Raw genomic sequence first — 24,783 nt, 5'->3', positions numbered from 1 at the left:
CTGTTGGAAGTCTGAGTTATATAAAACAAGCTCTGGCCACCCCACCCATGTCAGCCCAAACAACATGAAAACTTCTGGCCCAACGTGGAACCATCCCCCACCCCTACCCTCTCCCTGCACAGATGTTTCCTTTTAGCTCCACTGGCCCTGTATCAACAGAAATGGGGCCCCGCCTATGGAGCAGAGAATTTCCACACTCTCCTCAAAGGTAAGAACATCCAGGGTGCACATCTTCAAGAATATTGCAAGGGCAGTCTTGGCCCTTAGTCAGAACCAAAGACAAATGGCCTGTTACCATGGTCTCAGTGACCGTCATTAGGAAAGTCATTTGCTCCTTTTTGAACCCTTTTTGACAACCTTGTTGTCATTCATTCAACAAGTATTGCCTCTGTCCTTGTGTGCCAGGCCCTGGGGCACACAGTACTGGGGGAGGCAATACCCCACCTAGACAAGTTCTTGGCTCCATGGGGCCACATTCCTTGTTGTTTTGTCCCTAAAGGTCAGCAGTATCCTAGTGGAAAGAGAACTGGGACTCCTGGATTCTAAATGGAGCTCAGACACCTGGCACTTGTGTCTTCTGGGGCAAGTTATTCAAGACCCAGATTCCGCTTTCATAAAATAGGGCAATAATCTCTGCCTACACAGTGGGATTCTTGTAAGGAGCATGTGGAGATCCTGTGTGTGAGGCAGCTGGGCCACCTGCAAAGGTGTGGGAAAGGAGGACTGGTGAGAGAAGCTGCACGGCCCTCAGAGATCCATGGCCTCTGTCCACCGCTTTACTCCTTCCACCCCAGGGCTGAGACAGTAGATGACCTGACTTGTAAATTTGGGAAGAGTAAGCTGGGCGTGTGGCCGTTTTGCACTTACCTGATGTCTTCAGCTGTAATAGCTCACACAGGAAGAAATAGAAAATCTGATTAGTTTTGTAGGATACTATAGATTTCCATCTGCCATTTGACACCTGTCCCTCCACCCCTCCACAAATGGCCTTAAAATTCAACAAATATAAACCCAGTTGTGCATTTAGGGATCCTGAAGTTTCCAAATTATCACACTAGCCCTGCACAACCTCACTAGTTAAGTTTTGCTGGTTTCTCTTTTTCCCCACATGGAACTCCTCATAGAGCCCATGTCCAGAATCTGCAGATGCCCCCAGGGAATGAAATGACTGGTGACAGACTGCTCCCTTCTAAAGCTCTCTCCCTTCTCTGGAATTTTTCAGAGAACAAGCTTTTGGTTTCATTGATTTTCTGATTTCAATTTCATTGATATCTATATTACTCTAATTTTTTTTTAAGGAATTCCTTTATTTTTATTTTATTTATTTTATTTTTTATTTTTGGCTGTGTTGGGTCTTCGTTTCTGTGCAAGGGCTTTCTCTAGTTGCGGCAAGTGGGGGCCACTCTTCATTGCGGTGCGCGGGCCTCTCACTATCACGGCCTCTCTTGTTGAGGAGCACAAGCTCCATACGCGCAGGCTCAATAGTTGTGGCTCACAGGCCTAGTTGCTCTGCGGCATGTGGGATCTTCCCAGACCAGGGCTTGAACCCGTGTCCCCTGCATTGGCAGGCAGATTCTCAACCACTGCGCCACCAGGGAAGCCCTGCTCTAATTTTTATTATTTCTTTTCCTCTGCTTACTTTGGATTTAATTTGCTCTTCTAGTTTCCTAAGGTGGAAGCTTAGATGATTGATTTTAGATCTTTCTTCTTTTCTAATATATGTATTCAAGGCTATAAATGTCCTTCTAAGCACTGCTTTTGCTACAACCCACACATTTTGATAATTTGTGTTTTCGTTTTCATTTAGTTCAAAATACGTAATTTCACTTGAGATATCTTCTTTGACCCAGGTGTTATTTAGAAGTGTGTTGTTTAATCTCCAAGTGTTTTGGGATTTTCTGGCTATCTTTCTGTAATTGATTTCTAGTTTAATTCTATTGTGTTCTGAGAGCAGATCATTGTGATTTGTTTTATTAAATTTGTTAAGGTGCATTTTATGGTCCAGAATGTGGTCTATCTTGGTGAATGTCCCATGTGTGTATCCAGCTGTTGATGGATGCAGCAGTCTATAGATGTCCATTATGTCCAGTTGATTGATGGTGTTGGTGAGTCCAAATAGGTCCTTACCTATTTCCTGCCTGCTCCATCTGTCCATTTTCTGATAGAGGGGTGTTGACATCTCCAGTTATGATAGTGGATTCATGTATTTTTTCTTGCTGTTCTGTCAGATTTTACCTCATGTATTTTTTTTTTTTAAACATTTTTTTTTCTTGTCTGCGTTGGGTCTTTGTTGCTGTGCATGGGCGTTCTCTAGTTGTGGCGAGCGGGGCTACTCTTCATTATGGTGTGCGGGCTTCTCATTGCAGTGGCTTCTTGTTGCAGAGCACGAGCTCTAGGTGCACCTGTGCCTAGTAGTTGCAGCACGCGGGCTCAGTAGTTGCGGCACACGGGCTCAAAAGTTGTGGCTCGCAGGCTTTAGAGCGCAGGCTCAGTAGTTGTGGTGCGTGGACTTAGTTGCTCCGCAGCATGTGGGATCTTCCTGGATCAGGGATAGAACCTGTGTCCCCTGCATTGGCAGGCGGATTCTTAACCACTGCGCCAGTAGGGAAGTCCTACCTCATGTATTTTAATGCTCTGTTGTTAGGCGTATACACATTACAGATTTTTATGTCCTCCTGGATAACTGACCCCTTTATCATTATGTAATGTTCCTCTTTATTCCTGATAACTTTCCTTGCTCTGAAGTCTTGTCTGTCCGAAATTAATATAGCTGCTCTAGCTTTCTTTTGATTAATGTTACCATGGTTTATCTTTCTTCCTCCATTTATTGATACTTTTAATCTATATGTCTCATATTTAAAATAAGCTTCATATAGCTATATTAATTTCTCTGGATTTGCCTGTTGGTCTCTGATTTGGGGAGCAGTGGTTGCCCTGTGACCTCACTTCTCTTACAGATCTAAGAAGCATTGTTGCTTTTTCAGTTTATTCAATTCTGGTATCTCCTCCTCATTTACTTCAGGTGCTGGCCAGGTCCAACTTCAGGGGCTATCCCAGCAGTGAATTAGGACAGCTTCAGACCTCCTTGCTAGGACATTAAACCCCCTTTTCAGCCCTGGCCCTGGTCCAACACCCTCAGAACCACTCCCACCTCTGTTTCCTTGGTACCTGCCAAGCCAGGTCTTGCAATTATTTTGATGAGTAATATCTTTCTTCCCATGGCAGGGACTGCATTTCCCTGCTCAGGATGGGCTGTAATCAGACCCTAGTTATGGGTCTGGAGCCAATGAGGGAAGGTGGGGCAGAGGTTGACAAGTATCACCTCGTGAGACATCTGCCTCAGTATGGTCCTTGCATGGGAACTGGTATAGTGTTTCTTTTGGGAAATGGCTACTCTCCTTTAGCTAGGGGTGGGGGCTTCTTCTGCCTGCCTAAAGCGTTCCGGGGAAAATGAGGGACCAAGATCCTGTCTTTATCCCAGGTCAGAGTCCCTTTCTTCCTGAGGAAAGCCCTGTCTCTGGCAAAGGAACCTGCCAAGGATGCACCTTCAGGCTCCTTTGCAGCTCTGCCATTCTTGCACAAGCAGTGATACTGGCATGAACTTCTTTATACTTCATGTTTTTACTCTCCTTTGGTTACATTTCCAGAAGTGGAGTTTTAGGTCAGTGGGCATGAAATTTTTAAGACTTTTAATATCCACTGCCAGATTATTTCCAAAAAGTTTTGAATAGCACAGACTTATGCTCGACTGGCAGTTTATTGAGCAAAATGCAAACTGCTGTCAGTATTCTAAATTCATGTGTTTTGCAGGCTTGAATTTACACAATTTGAGAGACCAAGGAATCACAGAAACAATAAAACCAATTTGAATATTCTATAACATTTCATTCCTTCTATGCCCACCCTTACCCTCCCCACCCACAAGCTGTTGATTGCCTTTTGGCTGACTTTAGTTTTTCTCCCTGACATTTATTTAATGGCCACTAAAGACAGCTCTGGTTCTGCTGGATGAAGCAGTGGATTTCCCCAGGACAATATTTTTCCAAGTCTTTGCCAGTCTCTGCCTTCAGTTTTCTCTTATTCTGAGAGCTGCAACCATCAGACAATTCTAATAAAGCCTCTTCTGGAGAGACCTTGCTCATTTGGTATTTTGTTTCATTTGTGATGTATGCTTCTTCCGGGTAGGGTGGCCTTCAAGGAAAGGCATGGATGGGGTGGTAGACACAGATGCTAACAAACATCTACTTCTCCCCTTCATTCGCACCCTAACTGCTTAGCCAGCAGGCCCAGTTGGGTAGCTGTTGTACAACTGGCCTGGGAAGGCCTCACCTGTCTGTCTCAACTATCTGATGTCTTTAATCATCAAAACTGAAGGTTTCTAAACTTTATTCACATTCTAGTTGCATCTGTGCAGTCCCACTGTTAATGTTCCAGCACGGTCAGTCAACCAGGGGCAGGGGAAGAGAAACAGGCTGACTGCTGCCTCCCTGGGAGCACTGTCATGGCGCCTGTAAGGACAATCACTGGGAAAAAAATAAAGAAAAAAGAGAACCCAGGCTGTTCTCTCAACAGGGCAGCAGCTCCAGGTCCAAGTCTAGGCAGCTGCTTCTCTCCACAGGACATACCTGGCCATGCCGGGAGGAGATGCCCACGCCAGGACCTCTGGAGTCAGTCCTTAAGGGCTTCAGCTCGCATTATGTTCTTTGCATTAGGCAATAACTTCCTAACTCCTTACTCTATTTGTCTAACTGAAATGCAGAGAGTAAATGCCACGGCTGAAATACGCTCTTTCATGAATCAGCTCCTTCCCCAGGGCTCTCTTTAAGATTGATTGGGGAGTTTCAGTTCCCCTGGAGAAAAAATAGAGACTGCTCAACCCATGAATAGACTTAATTCCAACACACTGCACTGTGAGTAGAACACAGGCCTATAGAAAAAGCCTTCTGGCGCCATTGAGAATGGCCTCTCTTCTGTCCCCAGAGTAGGAAGGTGAGCTGAGTAATCAAATGACAACATCTCTAAAGCAGCCCTCTTAATGCTGATAAAACATGGAAATCTTACAAAACACCAGGGAGTGGCTATAAAACACAAAGAAAGTTCCAAACAAGAGTAATAAGAAAGGTTGGCTAAGGACCAAAGTTCATGTTAAGCCCCAGACTCTAGGGGAGCTACGTTGGGAATCTCTTGGAGGGCAAGAAGCAAGAACTGGGCTTCCCCCAAAACTCGGAAAGGCTCACCAGCCAGGCAGAAGCCCTGGGTCCGTACCTGGAGCAGAGCGCCTCCTCCACCTCCCCCACCAAGAAGCCCCCAAATACACGAGGCGAATTTATTTTTTGTGTGTGATTCTTATTTTGAAGGCTCTACAGGGGAGAAATATTGACAATATACATATCATAAACATTTCCTTTGAACCACTTTTCTGCTAGGTCTTGATGTTGTTGTTCTGATCTCCTGTGGCAGGTGATAAGTCTCCCTGGGGAGGCCTGTGACCAGAGCCCTCGCATTGGAGCAGACCTCTGGACTTAGTTGTCATTCACTAGACAAGGGTCAGACTCTCTGAGGGGTCACCGAATGGCATCTTGGCTTACAGCTGAGGAATTCTAGCCATATCAAGCCAGACCAGAAAACAGATTTTAATTTTACATGTACAAATGTTGCCTTAAATTCATAATAGTTAAGAAAAATGTATACAGACTTCAGCTTAAAAGGAAAAGTAGAAAACAAACACGTGGCAGTTGGGGGTTGATGTGCAAATCATCCCAGGAATCCAACTTTCTGTCTCTTGGGCCCCAGGCTTTCCTCCTTGTGTAGAACGCTCTGCAGGGAGGTGTGCAGCACCTTGCCCACGCGCTTGCTGGTCTGCAGGACAGAGAAGGGATGGAAGAGGGTACAGGCCCGCTTGTGAGGCACACACACTCTGACCAAGAGAAGCTCCCAGCCAGCTAGCCATTGTAAAGCTGCACGCGTTCCATCTGCCTTACAGGACTTTTATTTAATTAACAAGTCAATATAAAAACAAACCCCAAACCCCAACTACATAGTAGTTGCATTCTGGAAAAACTTCCATTTTGAAAAAGGAAAAAAAGAAAGAAAAGAAGAAGAAGGCAAACCCCAAAGCAGCAAGCAACAAAGGCTGCCTCAGTCCTTAGCTGCTGCCACTAGAAGCAGCAAAACTGTCAACCCAATCAGGTCTTGGTTACAGCCACTGTGCTGCAGTGAGAAGGCATGGGGAGGCCACAGAGAATCCAAAAATCTGTCTGATGAAGGAACAGATGGTGCTGAGGACCCATGTTAATAAGCAGTTTCTAATTCACCTGCCACCAAAGGAGACCTGCTCAGATAGGACCAAAGTCAATACCCGGATAGAGTCTTTGATGTTACTGACATGTAGAGATGCTAAAGGCGTGAAATGTTGGAATCAAGACAGATCAAGAGGTCAGACAACCCACAAGATTTCCTACACAGCAGAAAGAAGGGGGCCCTGGCAAAAAAAACCCAACTATACAACAAAAATCTTTCTTTAGGCAACTGTTTTTCTGTCCCATGAATCGTTTTAAGAATACAGTGAACCAACTGCAAGTCTCTTCATCAAGCCTTCCACGTTCCCATAGCAGTTTTAGTTTCACCTGTGCCACTGGTTCCATTCCCAACAATGTCAGGGAGAAAGGCACCCAGGCCTTGACCCCCACCCCAATCCTCCTAGTCATAGGTGGATTCTCCCTAGGGCTGTGTGCCTTCTCCCCTGACCCCTGACTATAACAAGGGATGAGACTCCAAGAATTACTGAAAACTCGTATGAAGAGAAGATCTCAGTCTATAGGCTGGGGAGTGATCAGTTCTATGAAATGCGAAGTCAGGGTTAAGGTCCAAAGTGACTTTGGAAAGATTTTTATCATGACATTAGAAAAAAGAAAAAATGTCCAAGTTGATCGAGTAGGGGAACTGATTATTCATGTGAATGAAGGCAGGGAGAGGAGAAGAGGAGACGAGACAGACAGGACACCAGGACTTGAGAAGTCTGAACCTGGACTTGCAGGAAAGAGACTGCAGAGGTTGGGGGTGGCAGCCGCACAACAACCTGAGTTTCTAAGCTTTACCACGAGCGGCATCTCCAGAATGCTGCCTCCCCGTGCGAGACAAAGGGTGAGACAGGGCCTCAGGGCCATGGTCCCTCTGAGCAAGGTCTGCAGACCTCATTCCTGAGCCCCGGGGGAGGATGAAGCCCAGCTCACTGGACAGCACTCTGGTTCTCCCACCCATCCACGGCCGACCTGGTTTATGAGGTTAAAATAGCTCTTGACTGGAGGCACACAGTCCAGGTTTGAATCCTAGCTCCCGCATTTACAAGCTGTGAAGCCTGTAGGCAAGTTCCTTATTCTCTACGTGCCTTAATTCCTCGTCTATAAAAATAAGGGTAACAACAGTTTCCTCACAGGGTTGTTGAGGAGTAAATGACACGATATTATTTAAAGCACTAAAAACAGGGTCTGACACGTAGTAAGCACACAATAAACGTTAACTATTTACTGTTTTTGTTGTTGTTTAGATACTGCAATTCTCATCAAACTCTCCTGGGTGGGGGATGAGGGGGGAGTTCCTTTGAAAACAAGATTTGAGAGCCACTCATCTAGAGGCCTTTGGTAGAACTTATTATAAAGCTTTTTAAGAGCTTTTGTTTAAGAAGAACCCTTGTTGCCATGCACAGTTGGAGACACCTGAACTCAGGGTGCTCAATGGGGCACAGAGTAGGAGCTGACACTTACTGCAAACTGACGACGCGTCAGACGCTCTGACACGTGCTTCCCCTCCACTCAGCCTGCCCACCCCTCACAACACCCGCAGCAGCAGGCACTACTACTGTTGTTATCCCCATTTGCAGATGAGGGAACTGTGGCCCGGAGCCTGCATTTGCAACCCGGGCAGTCTGTCTTCAGAGCTTATGCTTGGGCCCTCAACACTATACACAAGGCCAATTTTTTGCTTCCAAGTAAGATGACAAAAATAAAAACAGACATTAAGTGCTTAGAGTCTTCATTGAGAAGTCACTATTTCTAGAAATGAAAGAAGAGTATAGATGACCTCTGGGCATGTGTTGTGAGGCAGGGGTTACCTAAAGCAAAAAACTGGGGCTGGCTAACTCTTCCTGGCAATTCAGTCAGTCAGTCAGTCAGTCTGTCTGTCAGTCTCAAAGTCCTCAAAGACTTCTGGAAAGTCGAGATGGACACGAGGGAAGGAAGGTCTGGAAAGACACAGGTCAGCAGGACCTGGTCCCTGCCGCAGAGGGGGCTTCCAGGCCAATGTGGGGGACAGACCTGTCGACCAATCAGTACAGAGCAGCTGGAAAGCACCCTAGTGGTGCTGCCAGGCCCGAGGAGACCTGAGGGGAGCAATCTGCCAATCGAGAGGATTTCCCACCTTTCCTATTCATCTCCACTTAAACACTTCCAGACCCACGAAGAATGGGGAGATGGCCATCCTTCAGCCCCCTGGCTCCACCTCTGCTCACTCCCTTCAAGGGACAGGAGGCAGTCAGCCAGGATTTCAATTCCCTCATCAAATCACAGAAACTTGGGATTTTGGAGTTACAAGTGACTCTTCACCTTCTCAGTCCAATATTCTCATTCAGAAATGTGGAACTGAGGATGAGAGAGGGAGAGCATCAGAGACTCTTATAAGCAGGTCGCCACTTCCTGGTCCAGAGCCCTCACCTCAGCTAGCTCAGCGACATCTGGCTCATACCAGCTGCTCTCCAAGCCCCAAGCCTGGGGTGAAGGGGGTCAATGGGGAGAATTCCCACAGTGTGACCAAGGGGGCAGGAGGCAGCCAGCACTCCCAGCCAGGTCCAAGCACCTGCCTCAGAACCAGTCTCACCTCCATCATCTCGAAGATGCTCTCTGGGTCCAGGCTGCCCTTTCCCGCTTTCCTCATGCATGTCACGACTCCCTTGCTGGTCACGGACACCAGCAAGCTGGCCAAGGAGCAGGCCTCCTCCTGAAGAGTAGCATCCACCACGTGCCGATAGCCGATCTGCAAAGTCAGGCAGCAGAGCACGTGCGTGGGCAACGCACATCCCAGATCCCCACTTTTGAGAGCCTCGTGGAGGGAATATCTACACCAGCAAAGAACCTGTATCTCCCATTTAGGTCTTATTTTAGTTTCTGCTCATATGGAAAATATTTGAAGTACCGTTCGATCACTCTATTGCAGGCTACTGTGTAAGCAGTGTAACAGAAGCATGAAATGGAAATATGGGGTAGGGGAAAGGGTGGTTGGAATTATAATTCAGAGACCTTCCAAGTCAGAGGCCAACCAGGGGGTTTCTAACAGGCCCCTGGAAGTTTCACTGAGGACAAAGACGAATCAAGAGGGCCCATGCTAAGGGACATGCTCAAGAATGAGTCAAGGGCAGGTGGCTCCGGTTGTCCCAATGCTTCACCAGAGCCTGGGTGAAGCGATTCTGGTGGAATTAAACCTGACTGGTTCAGTCTGATTTTTATATAACGAATCCTGCATGGAATCAGCGACAGTCTCAGCCAAAACAGACCTCTTTGCACAGCCTTGGGCGGTGCCAGTTACACATCAGCATCAGCCAGGTGTTACGCTCCACAGGCCTCAGTGCTAATGTAAAAACCACACTTGATGTATTAGACACCCAGGCCCTGCTCCAACCCCCTTATTTCATAGATGTGGACATTAGGGCCACAGAGGGGACAGTGTCCACCTTTCAACCACCCTTTTACTACTCAAGCAGCGTAGACACCATAGAGTTGAGAGAATTAAAGGAAATATGCATTCAGGGTGTTTTGGTGAAATGCCTGGTAGGTAGAAGGAGCTTAGCAAACTCTGGCTACTGTTACTATGAACCCACTCGTGTGCTCCTGGGACCAGAGCCATTATCTTCCAGTTAAAAAGAAAAGAAAGAGCTGCTCGTGGTAGTGGTCTCTAATATAACAAAATTATTTGATTTGGGTTAAGACTACTTCTATATGGGTTGTGAAACTATAACTTCTCAATCTATTAGGTAACCTTAACGGGCTGGGGTTGAAGGAGATCCACAGGGAAGACAAAAACCATGAGATATAAGCTCATACTTTGCACAGGGTGACGATACAGGGGACGTTCTCCACACTTAGCTGGATGCAGTCATAGGGGTCGTCGGACAGTTCAATGTCCTTCAAGCCCTCTTCATCTTCCAGAACACGAACTCTTGGTATCCTAGAAGCAGAAGCACAATTAAAATTCCCACTAACTGAAAGGAAGGATGATAACTTCTTTTTCTTGAGTTGGAATCCCTGTGCCTCACGAGATGAAGTCATGCTATGCCTAAGCTCCCCGTCAGCCCTGCCAAAAGTGTACAGGTGACACAGTGCAGTGAGGAAAGGAGGTCTTTTAAAAAAGGATGCTAGGGAGGGACTTCCCTGGCGGTCCAGTGGTTAAGACTCCGCGCTTCCACTGCAGGGGACCCGGATTTGATCCTTGGTCAGGGGACTAAGATCCGCATGCCACGTGGCCGGAAAAAAAAAAAAAATGATGCTGGGGAGAGGGAAGGGGAGAGGGGCTAGAAAGAGGTAGGGGGTTAAGAGGCATGAACTACTATGAATGAAATAAATAAGGTACAAGGATATATTGTAGCACACAGGGAATATAGCCAATATTTTATAATAACTTTAAATGGAGTATAACATAAAAAAATACTGAATCACTATGTTGTACACCTGAAACTAATATAATACTGTAAATGAATGATACCTCAATAAAAAAATAAATTAAAAAAATAAAGTGTAAAATGATGCTTAGTCAACCAGATATCCAAAAATGAATCCGGATCCCTACCTCTCACCATACACATACCAAATGGACTGCAGATGTAAAGGTGAAAGATAAAACAATAAAGCTTTTATAAGAAAAACTAAGAACATTTTCATGACCTTGGAGTAGACAAAGATTTATTGAATAGGACAGAAAGTACTCACTGTAAAGGGGAGAAAAAAATAACAGATTCAGTTATATTATAATTGAATACACACACACAGAGAGGCACATCTTGGAGATACTGCAGGTTTGGTTCCAGACTACTGCAATAAAGTGAGTCACACGATTTTTTTGCCTATAAAGTTATGTTTACACTATAGTGCAGTCTACTAAGTATTCAATAGCATTTTATCTAACAAAAAACCAAAAAAAAAAAAAAAACAATGCACATACCTTAATTTAAAAAGACTCTATTACTAAAAAATGATAACCATCATCTGAACCTTCTGCAAGTCATAGTCTTTTTGCAATGGTAAGTAACATCAAAGATTACTGATCACATATCACCATAACAAATATATGAATAATGAAAAAGTCCAAAATATTGCGAGAATTATCAAAATATGATACAGAGACATGAAGTGAGAAAATGCTGTTGGGAAAATGGCACTGATAGACTTGCTCAACGCAGCGTTGTCACAAACCTTCAATTCGTAAAAAATGCAGTATCTGCTAAGCACAATAAAGTGAAGTGCAGTAAAACAAAATATGCCTCTGTGTGTATAATATAATATATATTAAGATTATGAACTTCTGTTTGTCAAAAGGCATTATTTGGGGAATTCCCTGGTGCTCCAATGGCTAAGACTTCATGCTCCCAGTGCAGGGGGCTGGGATCAAGTCCTGGTCAGGGAACTAGATCCCACATGCCACAATTAAGAGTTCACATGCTGCAACTAAAAATCCCGCATGCTGCAACGAAGATCCTGCGTGCTGCAACTAAGACCCGACACAGCCTAAATAAATAAATAAATAAATAATTAAAAGGCATTATTTGGAAACTAAAAGATAATCCAGAGTGGAGAAAATATTTCTCTCTGTGTGTGTGTGTGTATATATAAACTAACATATTACATAAAGAATTCCTACCAAACATAAAAGAAAGTCACACGACCCAACAGAAAAATGGGCAAAAGACTTCAACAGGAACTTCATGAAAGAGGCTATTCACATAGCCAATAAACATACAGAAAGGTGCTCAACTTAAATATTCATCAGGGAAGTGCAAAGTAAAACTAAAATGTGATACCAAGATATACCCACCAGAACGGCTAATATTAAAAAGACAAAAAGAAATCCAAGGGCTGGCAAAGATGTAGAGCAACTCAGACTCTATACACTGCTAATGGGAGTATCATTTGGTAAAAGCACTTTGGAAAACTGTTTTGCATTATCTACTAACACTATTTGCAATAGCTCACAACTGGAAACGACTCAGATCCATCAACAGAAGAACTGCTAAATAAACTGTGGCATATTCACACAGTGGAACACCCTACAGCAAAAAGCAAACTATGACTACAGGCCACAATACAGATGTCTCAAAACATAATGCTCAGTGAACGAGGCAGACATAAAAGAGAAAACACTGCGTGATTCCATTTATATCAAGCACAAACCAATCTACTGTTTTAGGACTGTGGTTATCCTCTGTGGGTATAGCTTGCATGGGGGTACAGGGTGGGAGGGCTTCTGGGGGGCTGGCAGTGTTCTGTTTCTTGAGCTGGGTGCTGAAAATATATTTAAGCCATAAAGTCAGTTCATTCCAGTGTGGGGTGGAGCCAGGAAGGAAGAGGTGGTCCAGCCAGCTACTGTTATAGAAACAGTGTTGGTGCTTTTCCCTGTGCCTCTAACAAAAGCCCCTTATGATTCAGCCTGCTGGCCATCCCTACACAAGCCAACGTCCAGAGCAAAGGAGTTTCAGCCAGAGAATGTCCACAAGGACTAAGGAGTCCTGCTAGGGTCTGCCCTGGATGAAGTCTCCATGTCAGGGGTCCCCAGGGTGTAAGTACTAAGTAATATCCTATTTGAACAAATCAGGTAACCAGTTTGAATTTTGGTATAGTAAAAAATAAGCGTACACACACACAGACACACCCCTTCCCAACCCTCTGGCCACAATATGGTTCAGCAGAAGGGCTAGAGGATACTGTCGAGAGAATGGCCTCTACCCTTCTAAAAGGCCCTGGCTGTACAAAAGGTCTCTCCATACACTAGAAGGACCCAGTGCCTTGCCGAGTCCCCATCCCTTGCTGCCTGCAGGGCTGTTCTTGCTCTGGGAATGAGACTTGCAGCTATGGCCATGACAGGTGTCCTCCCCGTCCTGAGCAGCTGGGTTTACCATCCTGATGTACAGTTTGCCCAACACCTCCCCCACAGCCAAACAGCCTCATCTGGTCCTACTCTCCCTTTTTGCCCTGGTGCCCATGGAAACCAGCTGGCAGACAGGAAGTAATTTCTGAGGCTTGAGGTACAACAGATGGCGACTTCCTTTCTTCTCCAACGGAGCCCAAGCCCAGGCTGCTGCTGATGGCATCTGGTACTCGAGCCCTCACAGTGGCCACAAGTGCCAGGCCCACCCTTGACTAGTGTCAGCCAGGAGTCTAGTGGCACAGCTAGGGTTAAGGGACTCTATAGCTTTCATTCTCAGCAAATATTCCATCCTGCAATTTCTGACCTACATTTATTTAACTTTGTTTTTGTTTGTTTTGTTTTAAATTGTGCAAGTAGTCTAAATTCACCACAGAAAAACTCTAAAATACAGATAAATTTTAAATCACCCATGATATGAGCACTGGAAAATAACCACAATGACCATCTGGGGATATATATATTTACAGACATACTAAATATGCTGCTGTGTAGATTTCAATCCCCTATGTTGGGACATTCAGGTTGTTTCCAACTTCTCATCACTACAAAGAAGCTGGGATAAACATCTTCGAATAATATCTTTGCTCACTTATCCAATTAATTCCTTAGGCTATATCCCTAGAAGTTTTAATCCTCAGTTTCAAGTACCCTAGGACCCTCCATTACCATAATGTAAGCTCTCTCATGGAATGGACAGCCTCCTCCACATACTTATTTTCAAATGCTGCAGACTTTCCTCAAAGAACCTTGCGCATAGAGAAGGAAAAGGCCGTATCATCAAACAGTCAGAGGGAATGTCAACTCCAAGAAAGCTTAGTGCCATGTCCTCTGCTACACAGCCTGTCTGGGAAGCTGAACCACACTGGCATCATCATTTCCTGCTCTTAACTTAAACCAAACAGCAGGCTGCTACCCTGCTTTGAGAACATTCACGTGTCCAATCAAGGAGTATGTGTCAGGCACTGTTTATGGTGCTGGGGAGACAGCAGAGTACAAAACAGGCAAAACCCCTGTCTCCGTGGAGCTTTATCTAGTGACAGTATTTGGACAACTGACTGTGTCTCTGGTTTCTACTCTTTTTGCTGCTCTGTAGTTTTCTAATGTTTTTCTATATGGTACATGTTTACTTATGAAAATAATAATCCAAAAAAATAAATACAGAAATATATTTAGTTATAACTTATAAAATCTGTTTTCTGAAGCTTAAAATTAAATACCACCATTGTCAATGCTGAAACCCCTTGTTATCTTCTCCTACGAGCTTCAGTAGCAGTGCCCTCAGTGGCCCATCACAGGTGTCTGCTCAGGTTCTCCACGGGCCCAGGGGGCTGTTTCCAGGAAGGCGTACCTTGTATTGAAGAGCGCAGCCTTTACAGCAATGGAGATGGCATCAAACAAATTTCCACCACATTCCAGCAGCTAAGGGAGACAGGGAGTGAGGGGGAGAAGAAGGTAGCATCATTTCTTACTTTAATTATTATCCCAAGTAAAGGACCCTGGTTCCTGAGAAGTGCCAACCAAATGTTTATAAAGACAAGAACGCGTGGCTGCTCTCCTGGCTCACTGACACACACTGGGTCTTCACCCTAACCGCAGGCGCTGCCTTGTTGCCCTGGCTGTGGTACCAGCACTCAGAGGCCTCAGCCTGTGGTGCAGCTCCTCAGCCAGTCAGGCCTGCACTGAAGGAGGAACTCATCACCTGCGTTTTGCCCCAGGTAACTCTCAGTTGCACCTGGCAAGTGTTACTCTCATCTTTGCTAACATATGCCTGGCATCTAAACAAGTAAAAAATGGTGGCCACTGATGCTGCAGCTGCCACCAGGGCCATGGTGATTAGTGCAGTTACTACTGCACATAATTACCAATGTACATCTGATGCTCAAACACCTAACACTCCCTGTTCTACATTAAGCATAGTAACAACTAAGGTCTTTCACACGTTTTTGCCCATGAGCAAAACTGTTGACTGTACTCGTGTGCTCATTCAACAGGGAGGGTTACAGCACATTATTAAGAGGAAGGCAACACATCCTTCTTCCTTATTTTAAAGAAGCCTTGGCCTGAGTTATGGAATAAAGCCAACAGGAAGAGAGGAGAGGAAGTCACATGTAGAAAGAAAAGTTGTGTACTTCCATGTGCGTTTGCTTAGAGTCTATCTCCTCTTCATCTGAACTGTCAACTCGTGAGGTTGGACCCTGTTGGTTTTGTTCATTCCTTTATCTTCAGAGCCCAGGAGGAAGGGCTGCTGGGAAGGAGGAACCTGGTGATTATTTATGGAAGACAGGCAGGGCCTAAACCAGGCCTTCCAAACTCTACTAAGAATCAACAATCACACCTGGCACGTCTCATGCACTTCATTCATACCCAGTGCAAACTCTAATTCCCATCTTTAAGCTTTCTGGGCAAACCTCCAGTGCAGACACCATCTTTCCTACAGCCTGGTATAATTACTGCTTATTAGAATATGATCCCCCAGCCTGTATTACCAACTGGCTTTGTAACTGCAGCTTGTTTGTCTAGCAACTGGACTAGCTCTCCTGTACCCTGGTTCAAGTACAGACTACAGCATGGCCCCCACCTCTGGCTAGACTCTTGCGCCAGACAGTCTGGTTTGATTCCTATCTTTGCTGGGTAACTGAATAACCCGGGGTGGGACCTAACATCTCTGGGCCTCATGGAGGGTGAAAGCCACACTATCTCCCAGAAGTGTTGAACAACTAACTTAGTATCTGTAAAGCCCTCAGAAGTGTGTCTGGCACATAGTAGGCGTCAGCTAAGTGTTTTAAGATAAATACCAATTTGCTCTTTCATCTTCCCATTGTTGTCCTCACAGACTGAGTGCATCTGCATGTTCTCCATCTTCACTGTTGACAGCCCAGGTTCCTAACCCTGGCTATGCGGGGTCAGGGAGCTTATTAACAATGCAGGGTGAGGCCCTGGAAACTGCATTTTACTCCAGGTCCTAGGTGGTCCTGATGACTGGCCAGGGGTGAAGACCACCGTTTTACACTCTGCTGCCCACAGTATCTGCTTTATGCAAGGAAAGTGCTAGATAAATGCTGACGTCTGCTCTAGCAGCTGTGAGGCCTCCAAGCTGGAGAGGACTTGGAGAGCACCTCAGCCAACCCTTCCCTGACAGGTGGGCTCAGGGGCCTGACGGCCAGTCAGAGCTCTTTCTACTGTCCAGCACCACGTCCCGTTAAGGCCGGACACAAACATTGGTTTTCAACATTCTGGCTTATCACCAAAAGATGAAATCGAGAGGGCGGAATGCTGAACCCTAAGTATCTGCTCAGGGGCCCCCGAAGGGCAGGTACCCAACTCCAGGCCTCAGCTTGCCTGCCTGGCTCCTCACAGGGTACCGCACGACAAGGAACCCAGGCCGGGCAGCATGCGTCTGACACTCTTCTCAGCCACTTGCTGGCCAGGTGTCCTCCGAGCTTCGGTTTCCCCCTCAGTGAAGCAAAGCCATGCTTCTCTATAGGGTGGCCATGAGGACTAAATGAGATCACATCCCTACATCCCTGGCACATAAGAGGTGCTCAGAGACCCTACCTTCCTCTCTTGCTGCCAAGCAGGCCCAGGCTAGCTAGAATCTTTCTGCTAAACACAGTGGCACAGCCAAGAAGCAGGGGGAGAGTGGGGGGGATGTGGAGACCCAAAGCAGCCTGACTGGGCTGTCTGAAGAGGCCTACTCGAGCTGGGAGGAAACGGGGAGGTGCCAGACAACTAGTGTTACAGAGAGACTGGACTGTGGTCCCAGAGAGGTCATAGGTGTCCACCTTCGCTGAGGAGAAAACCCCTCCTGTAACAGAGGTGCGGCAGGAGCAGAGCTGGGGAAGGGGAAGGAAGACACACTTGGTCACAGATGCACCTCCCGTCAGATGCACAAATACTACAATGGCTCTTTTAGGGGAACAGGACAACTTCTTCTGTTAGCCTCTTCTTTTCATAAGGTACACCTCCAAACCATACCGCTAGAAGGTACAGTGTGCCAAGTAGAAAACCTGCCTCCCCACAGAAATCCTGCTCCTCCTGGATTTCCCCCCACTGTCCTCTCAGACACCCACGTTGAGCACCTCCTGGCACCACACACAGCCACTGCCGGTGCTGCAATGGCTCCTCCACTCCACCTTCCCTCCCATGCGCAGTGCCACAGACCACATGCAGGTCTCATCACCACTCCTGGGGCCCCTCGCAAGACAAGCCTTGTGACCCACCTCCCCACCAAAGGTCGCCTGCACACCGTCAGTGCAATGAAGTCCAAAGCTATCCCACTTGGGGTAAAAAGTATGCCATTAAAGAACTGTGAAGAGCAAAGATGAATGAAGTTTCCATGATGGTAAATTTCTACTCATAAAATAATACAATTGGGGAAAAAACCAATACTGGAAACAGGTGGATCATCTGACTATAATAGGTTTCAAGTAATTGTGCCTACAATAAAAGTATGAAAGCATGGAAGGCTGCCCAGTGAATATTTGTTTGAAAGATGGGCTCTGCCTGAGGACTACGCAGACCAGTTGGTAAAAATAAATCACAGGAGATTCATCTTTTGCAATCCCAGTGACAGGACTGGATTTCCACCATCTTGCTTCAAACATGGACTCAATGTATCCAATGTATTTTTAGATGTAGGACAAAAACTTACTCCCCAAACAAAAGCCTATCTCCTACCTCACATGCATGAAGTACGTTCCCACCAAGGCTGAAAGCAATTATGTGAATGATAAAAAGTGATCTACCTCATTAATAATATAATTTTTAAAATGCTTTTCTGATTCATTAAAAACTTTTCTGAATATGACAACATTTCAAAAGCTCACATCTTCTTCCAAAATAAGTGAAACCTTTAAAAAAATATTAGAGAAGAAATCCAAATGCAAAATGTCTTAAAAACAAAGGCCTGGGACTTCCCTGGCAGTCCAGTGGTTAAGACTCTGCCTTCCACTGCAGGGGGCGTGGGTTCAATCCCTGGCCAGGGAACTAAGGTCCCACCTGCTGCAGGGTGTGGCCAAAAATTAAAAAAAAAAAAAGAAGGAAAGAAAAGAAAGAAAGGCCTGTAGGTGACCAAGACACAATGCACCCGAGACACTCCTGCTCACCATATATCCCTGCTCATGGAAGAAGCATGCTGGTTCTAAGCTGAGATAACGTCCCTATGATGTTCACCAGTTTTTCAAGAGCCTGCACTGAGAGAACAGGCTTCTTGCCTGAATCAGGCCCCCTCACTGGGCCAGCCTCCTACCAAACCACAAGTGTGCAGGGCTGCACCTCCCTGGGCAGCTATGAAGCCTGCCTCTTATCGGTAATGACTGTAGGCTGCCAGTTCCCGCCTCCTCAAAACCAGGACGTGTAAAACTACCTGCTTGGTAGGAATCAAACTACAAATACATCCTGCTTACCAGAGATGAGAAAAAGCAAATGGACTTGTAATTTCATTATTTTTACCCATTAGCATCAGCATTCAGAACAGCCCTAACCTGCTAGACAATGGTAATCACTGCTCTTACCCATTGTGCCCATCTATTATCAAATTAATTTAAAAGTATCCAGAAAGCCCCGCCCTGTTTCATGCAGGGCCGACAATTAGAGACAGCTGGGCTGTTCCTTGCATGAAGTTCACTATCAGTCCACAAGATGGGCTTTATCTTCAGATTCATTAAAGAACCTGTTTGGTCACTGGCTTAGCCCTGTGCCCTCAATATGAAGTGGAAGATGTAGCCACTAATCTCAAGGTTCATAAAATTAAATGAAAAGGAATAAAATAGACCCAACAAGAGCCTGTACATGAACAAGAGACTGGCAAAATTAATCACAGCTGTAAGAAAAGTTACTGCCAAGTGCCAAAAACTGGGCAGACGAGTATTTGGGAGGGAAGCACCAGGAAGGAAATGGAGGGCTAGACTAGAAAGACTCCTGCAGGTGCAGTCTCTGGAGGAGGGAGGAGGCAGGGCCTCAGGGGCCTCACTGGGGAAATGAGGGACTCAGAGTAGCTGGGCTACAGGGTGTTTTCGAGGGAGGATGGCTTGGTGAGGTCACGAGCCAGCTCTGGCACTAAAAAGACCTGGCTTTGAGGCCCAGTACCGCTACTCACAAGCTGAGACCTCCTGGGCTAGTTACTTGACCTCTCTGTGTCTTAGTTCCCTCACTTATAAATGGGGAAAACAAGTGCCCACTCACAAAACATTTGTAAGGGTTACATGAAAATGCATGTAAAGAGCTCATCATCTTTCCATTATCCTTCTTGTCTAAACTCTGCCCATCAACTCCGGTTGGCACCATCTAGAGAGCATCTCTTGTTTTCTTCTTCCCTGACAGCCTCTGTGGATAATTTTAGGTGCTACCATGATATGACTGTAACTTTACTGTAGGATGGCATTATACGTGCACTACTATGTTGTATTTAATTTAAAAATTATTACAGGAGACCAATCTTTTCCCAACTAACCTCACCCCGGAAATTGAAAGCATCCAACTGAAGACGGAAAAAGCAGTGGGAGGAAAGTAGGCCAATTGGTTTCCAACAAAGGTAGAGTATGGCCAGTACAGCAATGTGATACTTACTAGCACATCCACGTAGAGAATCCAGCAGTGCTCCCGAGGATTAATGCACAGGGACTTCAGGTCGACGCTGCTCTTGTTGTTAAATATCCGGTAGAGGGTGTTAGCAATCTCTGTGCCAAGGTCATCACCTCCCCGACCTTCAAATTCAGGGGCAGCGTTGGCTGAACTATACAGAAGGGCAACAGAAAAGGCGTGAGTCTTGTCGAATGCAACGAGCAAAAGGGCAGGCTTTGTTCCAGTTTCCCTGGGGGATGCTGGAAGAGCCAGCACTATGAGGAAAGTCACTGAAATGAGGAAAGGATACATCTGACACTTTTCCAGCCTCCAGACACACACAATGAGCCAGGCCAGGACTGTATCCTGGATGTGTCAGTGTGTGTGGTGGGAGTTCCCACTGACTTCTACAGAAGCCATATTTATCCAAAGAGAAACAAGAATGCTGGTAAGATGAACCTCAGCCAGTAATAATGAACACTTGTATCTTGAGGGTATAATAAAGACTCTTCTCTGGCAGGCCCAGAGAGGCCTAGAGAATCAGTCCGGCCTACAGAGGGGTTACATTATATACACCATCCCTAGATGATGATATGATACTCTCAAAACAAAAACCACAATGTAGGTACAATAACTTTCCTGGAATGATTTAGAAGATATATATATAACAGTATGCCAGAGTTATGTCATTAACTTTAGATTATCATGGTACTGAAAAGCAGGAAAATAAGACTGTTGGCTGATTTAAATATTAGGTTCTCTCTTTTACTTTATTTTTCTAGAGAAAACTTTTTCCTTTTTAGCCTCTTCAATTTTATACCAAATCACCTCAGCAAAGAATGAACAAGCATCGACATTTGCCACCCTAAGCACTACTCAAAGTGTTTAACAGGAAATTTTTGAGGGTTCTGGCTTAATGAAAACAAATCCTTAATACACTTGTGAGACATATAAACATTCCAGTAATCATTTTATTGTAATAAATAAGGCCTAGAAAGACAAAAAATCAGTTGTTTCAGTATGGTCTCTACAAAATCACATACTGAAGCTTTCTGGTCCCCATCCATCTGTCCATCCACTCATCCACCTGGAAGGTCCCGGGCCCTATGCTAGGCACTGGAGACCTAGAGACTGAGCAAGGCAGTTGCAGACCCTAAGTCAGCAATTCCAACTGCTGGGGGGAGTCACATGATAGTGGGCAAACAGGAGGAGTGGGGGGTCAAGAGGGATGTCAACCAGTGTTGAGGGTTATAGGAGGCCTTGAACCTGAAGATGAGTAGAAGCTGGTCAGACCATAGACACGCAAGGGGATTCCAGGCAAAGCAAAACCTATGTGAAGGCTCAAGGCTGTACCCACCCCGTTTGTGTAATGCTGAAAGAAACCTCACCTAATATATTTAAGTGTCCCTTTTGTCTGGTCCATTCTAATATAGATGTAAGATGAATCCTAAAACAATGAGAGTGTATCGTTGTATAATAACTTTGCTACTCTCATAGTCTTCCCTTACTACTACGAGCCAGCAGAACCCCAATTTAAAACCTGTATGAGAAACTTCATTACTGTCATAGCAACCTCACTGTTCCCTCACTGCCTCTGCCAGACTCGGGCACTGAGCCATGAAAAGAAGCTCATTTATGGTAAAATAATCAAGTCACTAGAGACCAAGTTCATTATTTTGCACGGCTAGCAAAAGACAACATGTTTCTAATTTAAACGCTAAGCCATTAATATTAAGTCCCATCTTTTAAGTGTTTTTTTTTTTTTTTAAATTAATTAATTAATTTATTTATTTTTGGCTGTGTTGGGTCTTCGTTTCTGTGCGAGGGCTTTCTCTAGTTGCGGCAAGCGGGGGCCACTCTTCATCGCGGTGCGCGGGCCTCTCACTGTCGCAGCCTCTCTTGTTGGGAGCACAGGCTCCAGACGCGCAGGCTCAGCAGTTGTGGCTCACGGGCCTAGTTGCTCCGTGGCATGTGGGATCTTCCCAGACCAGGGCTCGAACCCGTGTCACCTGCATTGGCAGGCAGATTCTCAACCACTGCGCCACCAGGGAAGCCCTTTTAAGTGTTTAAAAACGCATCTAGGGCTTCCCTGGTGGCGCAGTGGTTGAGAATCTGCCTGCCAGTGCAGGGGACACGGGTTCGAGCCCTGGTCTGGGAAGATCCCACGTGCCGCGGAGCAACTAGGCCCGTGAGCCACAACTGTTGAGCCTGCGCGTCTGGAGCCTGTGCCCCTCAACAAGAGAGGCCACAACAGTGAGAGGCCCGCGCACCACAATGAGGAGTGGCCCCCGCTTGCCGCAGCTGGAGAAAGCCCTCGCACAGAAACGAAGACCCAACACAGCCAAAAATAAATTAATTAATTTAAAAAAAAAAACAACCACCAATGCAGCCAAAAATAAATAAATAAATTTATAAAAAAAAAAACAATGCATCTAAATAGACCACTGTGTAAACAAATCCAGGCAGAGATGCTTATGCTTAAAATGTTGACCTTGGGCTTCCCTGGTGGCGCAGTGGTTGAGAATCTGCCTGCCAATGCAGGGGACACGGGTTCGAGCCCTGGTCTGGGAAGATCCCACATGCCACAGAGCAACTGGGCCCGTGAGCCACAATTACTGAGCCTGCGCGTCTGGAGCCTGTGCTCCGCAACAAGAGAGGCCGCGATGGTGAGAGGCCCGCGCACCGCGATGAAGAGTGGTCCCCACTTGCCGCAACTAGAGAAAGCCCTTGCACAGAAACGAAGACTCAACACAGTCATAAATAAATAAATAAAAGAACGTGAATTTCTTTAAAAAAAAAAAAAAAAATGTTGACCTTTCCCTGATTACAGTGGGCCACATCCTTCTGGGAGGGACTAATTACTGGGGATTGACGCACTAAACGCTTTTACAGCCCGAAGGGATGGTTTAAGAACTTCCCAGGCCAATCGGCTAAATAATCTACCTACAAAACCACCCCCCATTGGTTGTTTTTGACACTGGGCTGGTTTAAAGTGGAAAATTTTCCCATTTTAAAAGGTTTCTCTTTTTTTTTCCTTTTTAAAATACAGGTTAACTCTTTCTGCATAGCTGGTGGCCAGAGAAAGGAAGGTTTAGATGCTCATGAGACTACGGAAAGCTCCTGCTCTGGACTCTCCCTGAATGTGTAATTCAGCATGCTTGGCTTGTAGCCTAACATTAGTCAGGTTAGCGCTCCTTGGGTCTGTCTTATGCCTCAAGGTAATGAATGGGTGCTCTGGTCTTGGGACTTATTACTAGGCCACAAATGTTGGAGTCAACGAATGCAGACCAAGGGAGTCCTAAATAAAAAGCTTCTCTATTAAGTGCCAAGTAAAAAAAGAGAGCGAGAGAATGCAGGCTGGTAATCCTAGCCTCCTGTTCACAGGCATCACAATATATTCTTTCAGTAGAGGAATATATACTTGGGTTTGTTTTTTTTGTTTGTTTGTTTGTTTTTGGCATAAAACAAGTGGTTTCTATAATTACAATTACCAAAACCAATTCAGATCCTTCATAAAGTATGACCCAGCCCCTCTTCCAGGGCTGCTGGGAAATCGCTTATTGCGCTGGATAAACATAAAAATCCTGGGAACGCTGCCCCTCCCAGTTCTCCAACCTCCTGACTTATCACCTCCACTGTGCTCCTCCTGCTTGGCACATCTCTGGTTTAACTGGATTAGGCTGAGATCAAGGCCATGTCTACCTGGAACAGGACTTCAGACACTAGGCCCATTGTTGTTTCCCTTGCTGTCAATCTAGCCTGCAAATCTGTGAAGCCTTACAGCCAGGCCAGGCCAGGCCCACGGCAGAAAAAGTGATTTAGTAGGTACCTGGGCCAGGGATGACTCCGGGCCTTATCCCTCTAGTCATCTAGCCCCCGGGTAGGTCCCAATTCCTCAGGGAGCACATGTGCTCACTTCTGAGCCTGCAAAAGCTTCCCCATAAATGGGTATGGGAACAGTGGCACATTCTGAGTGTTTCATCGTAAGCCCTTGTTTGAAGTTCCTGGGAGAATTATATCGTTCGCTCTGGAGACTTTCAGAGCACAGCGAACCTCAAATAACTTCTGCAGGTTGCCTCTCTGCTTTGCCCCCACCCCCAGCCCTTCAGCCGAGAATGGTGCCCCCTTCAAGCAGCATGAAGTAGGTAAGGAACAGAGATCAAGTGGCTCCACCCACCAATTCAGGGCTTGAAGCTTCCAGTTCAATATTAGTGAAAAAAAACAAGTGGTCACATTTAAAAGTAGTTGAGATCCCAGAGAAGTGACAAGTGCCGGGCACGCTGAAATGTCTATGAACGAAACGTGTTCTCCTCACCTCCTCCAGTTACAACCCGCAGCCTCTCTGAGAGACCAAACACAGCTCCTAAACCCATGAACATGGTGGCCAGAGAGCCAAGAAGTGACTTGATGGTCTGCCACCTGGTGGTAACCAGAGTGAAACACCAGCTCACTAAATTCTTACCTTCTGGGCTTTAGATGGAAACCATCTTTTCCCAAAGTTTCAAGCTTCTTATTTAAAATGGCCTATTCTCAGGCTACAGCTAACAAAACAAAGACATAGAGACAGGAGTTAGAAGGTCCGAGTGTGCTCCCAGTTTAGTCAAAGTGCTGCCAGGCATCTCTGGATCAGATCTCAGGAACCCCAAGGTTTTCCTCCTCCACTGGTATGGGGATCAGGGTCTGTGTCATGGGTACCCTTTCCTAAGGGCATCATTTCTAAGACCCAGGGAAAATCACTGGGGTGGGAGAAGGTGTCTACCCCAGGCTCCATATATTATTCCAGGTAGACAAATAGAAGTAGAAGGAATTAGCAGAAAAGCAATTCGTTTTCTGTGACCTCTCTGGTAATTACCACTGGTAATTTAAATAATTAAAACATGAAAGTTGCTAGTAAGTAGTTAAGTCAAGCTGGGCTCAGTCAGGCAGGAGCTCCCCCCCCCCCCAATTACTTTCCTCCCACTGGGTAACAACTCTGTTTCAGCCTGTGGATGGGTGCATGCCTTGAGCTCTCCAGCAGAGGCCCCACGCCTGGGGCCC

General features: G+C 45.8%; 1 protein-coding gene across 2 annotated transcripts in view; it reads right to left on the bottom strand.

Moving 5' to 3' along the window:
• EXOSC7 (exosome component 7) overlaps positions 1–24,783 on the bottom strand; it is a 54,543-nt gene that overhangs the window by 18,963 nt on the left and 10,797 nt on the right. The window contains exons 4-8 of one of the 2 annotated variants that reach the window (XR_005021856.1): positions 19,753–19,918; positions 14,534–14,604; positions 10,092–10,215; positions 8,872–9,027; positions 5,629–5,859 (exon numbers count right to left, since the gene is read on the bottom strand). Coding sequence is in view for 1 of the 2 variants with exons in the window: in XM_036869099.1 (XP_036724994.1) it covers positions 5,755–5,859; positions 8,872–9,027; positions 10,092–10,215; positions 14,534–14,604; positions 19,753–19,918 (622 nt within the window). In the remaining variant the exon portion in view is untranslated. Of the gene's footprint in view, positions 1–5,314; positions 5,860–8,871; positions 9,028–10,091; positions 10,216–14,533; positions 14,605–19,752; positions 19,919–24,783 lie in introns of those variants that run through there. The other variant, XM_036869099.1, reaches the window with a different exon arrangement.

Source organism: Balaenoptera musculus, chromosome 11, assembly GCF_009873245.2.
Source record: "Balaenoptera musculus isolate JJ_BM4_2016_0621 chromosome 11, mBalMus1.pri.v3, whole genome shotgun sequence".
Classification (NCBI taxonomy): domain Eukaryota; kingdom Metazoa; phylum Chordata; class Mammalia; order Artiodactyla; family Balaenopteridae; genus Balaenoptera; species Balaenoptera musculus.
Note: the sequence above shows the minus strand (reverse complement) of the source record. Positions and strands in the feature narration are given on the sequence as shown.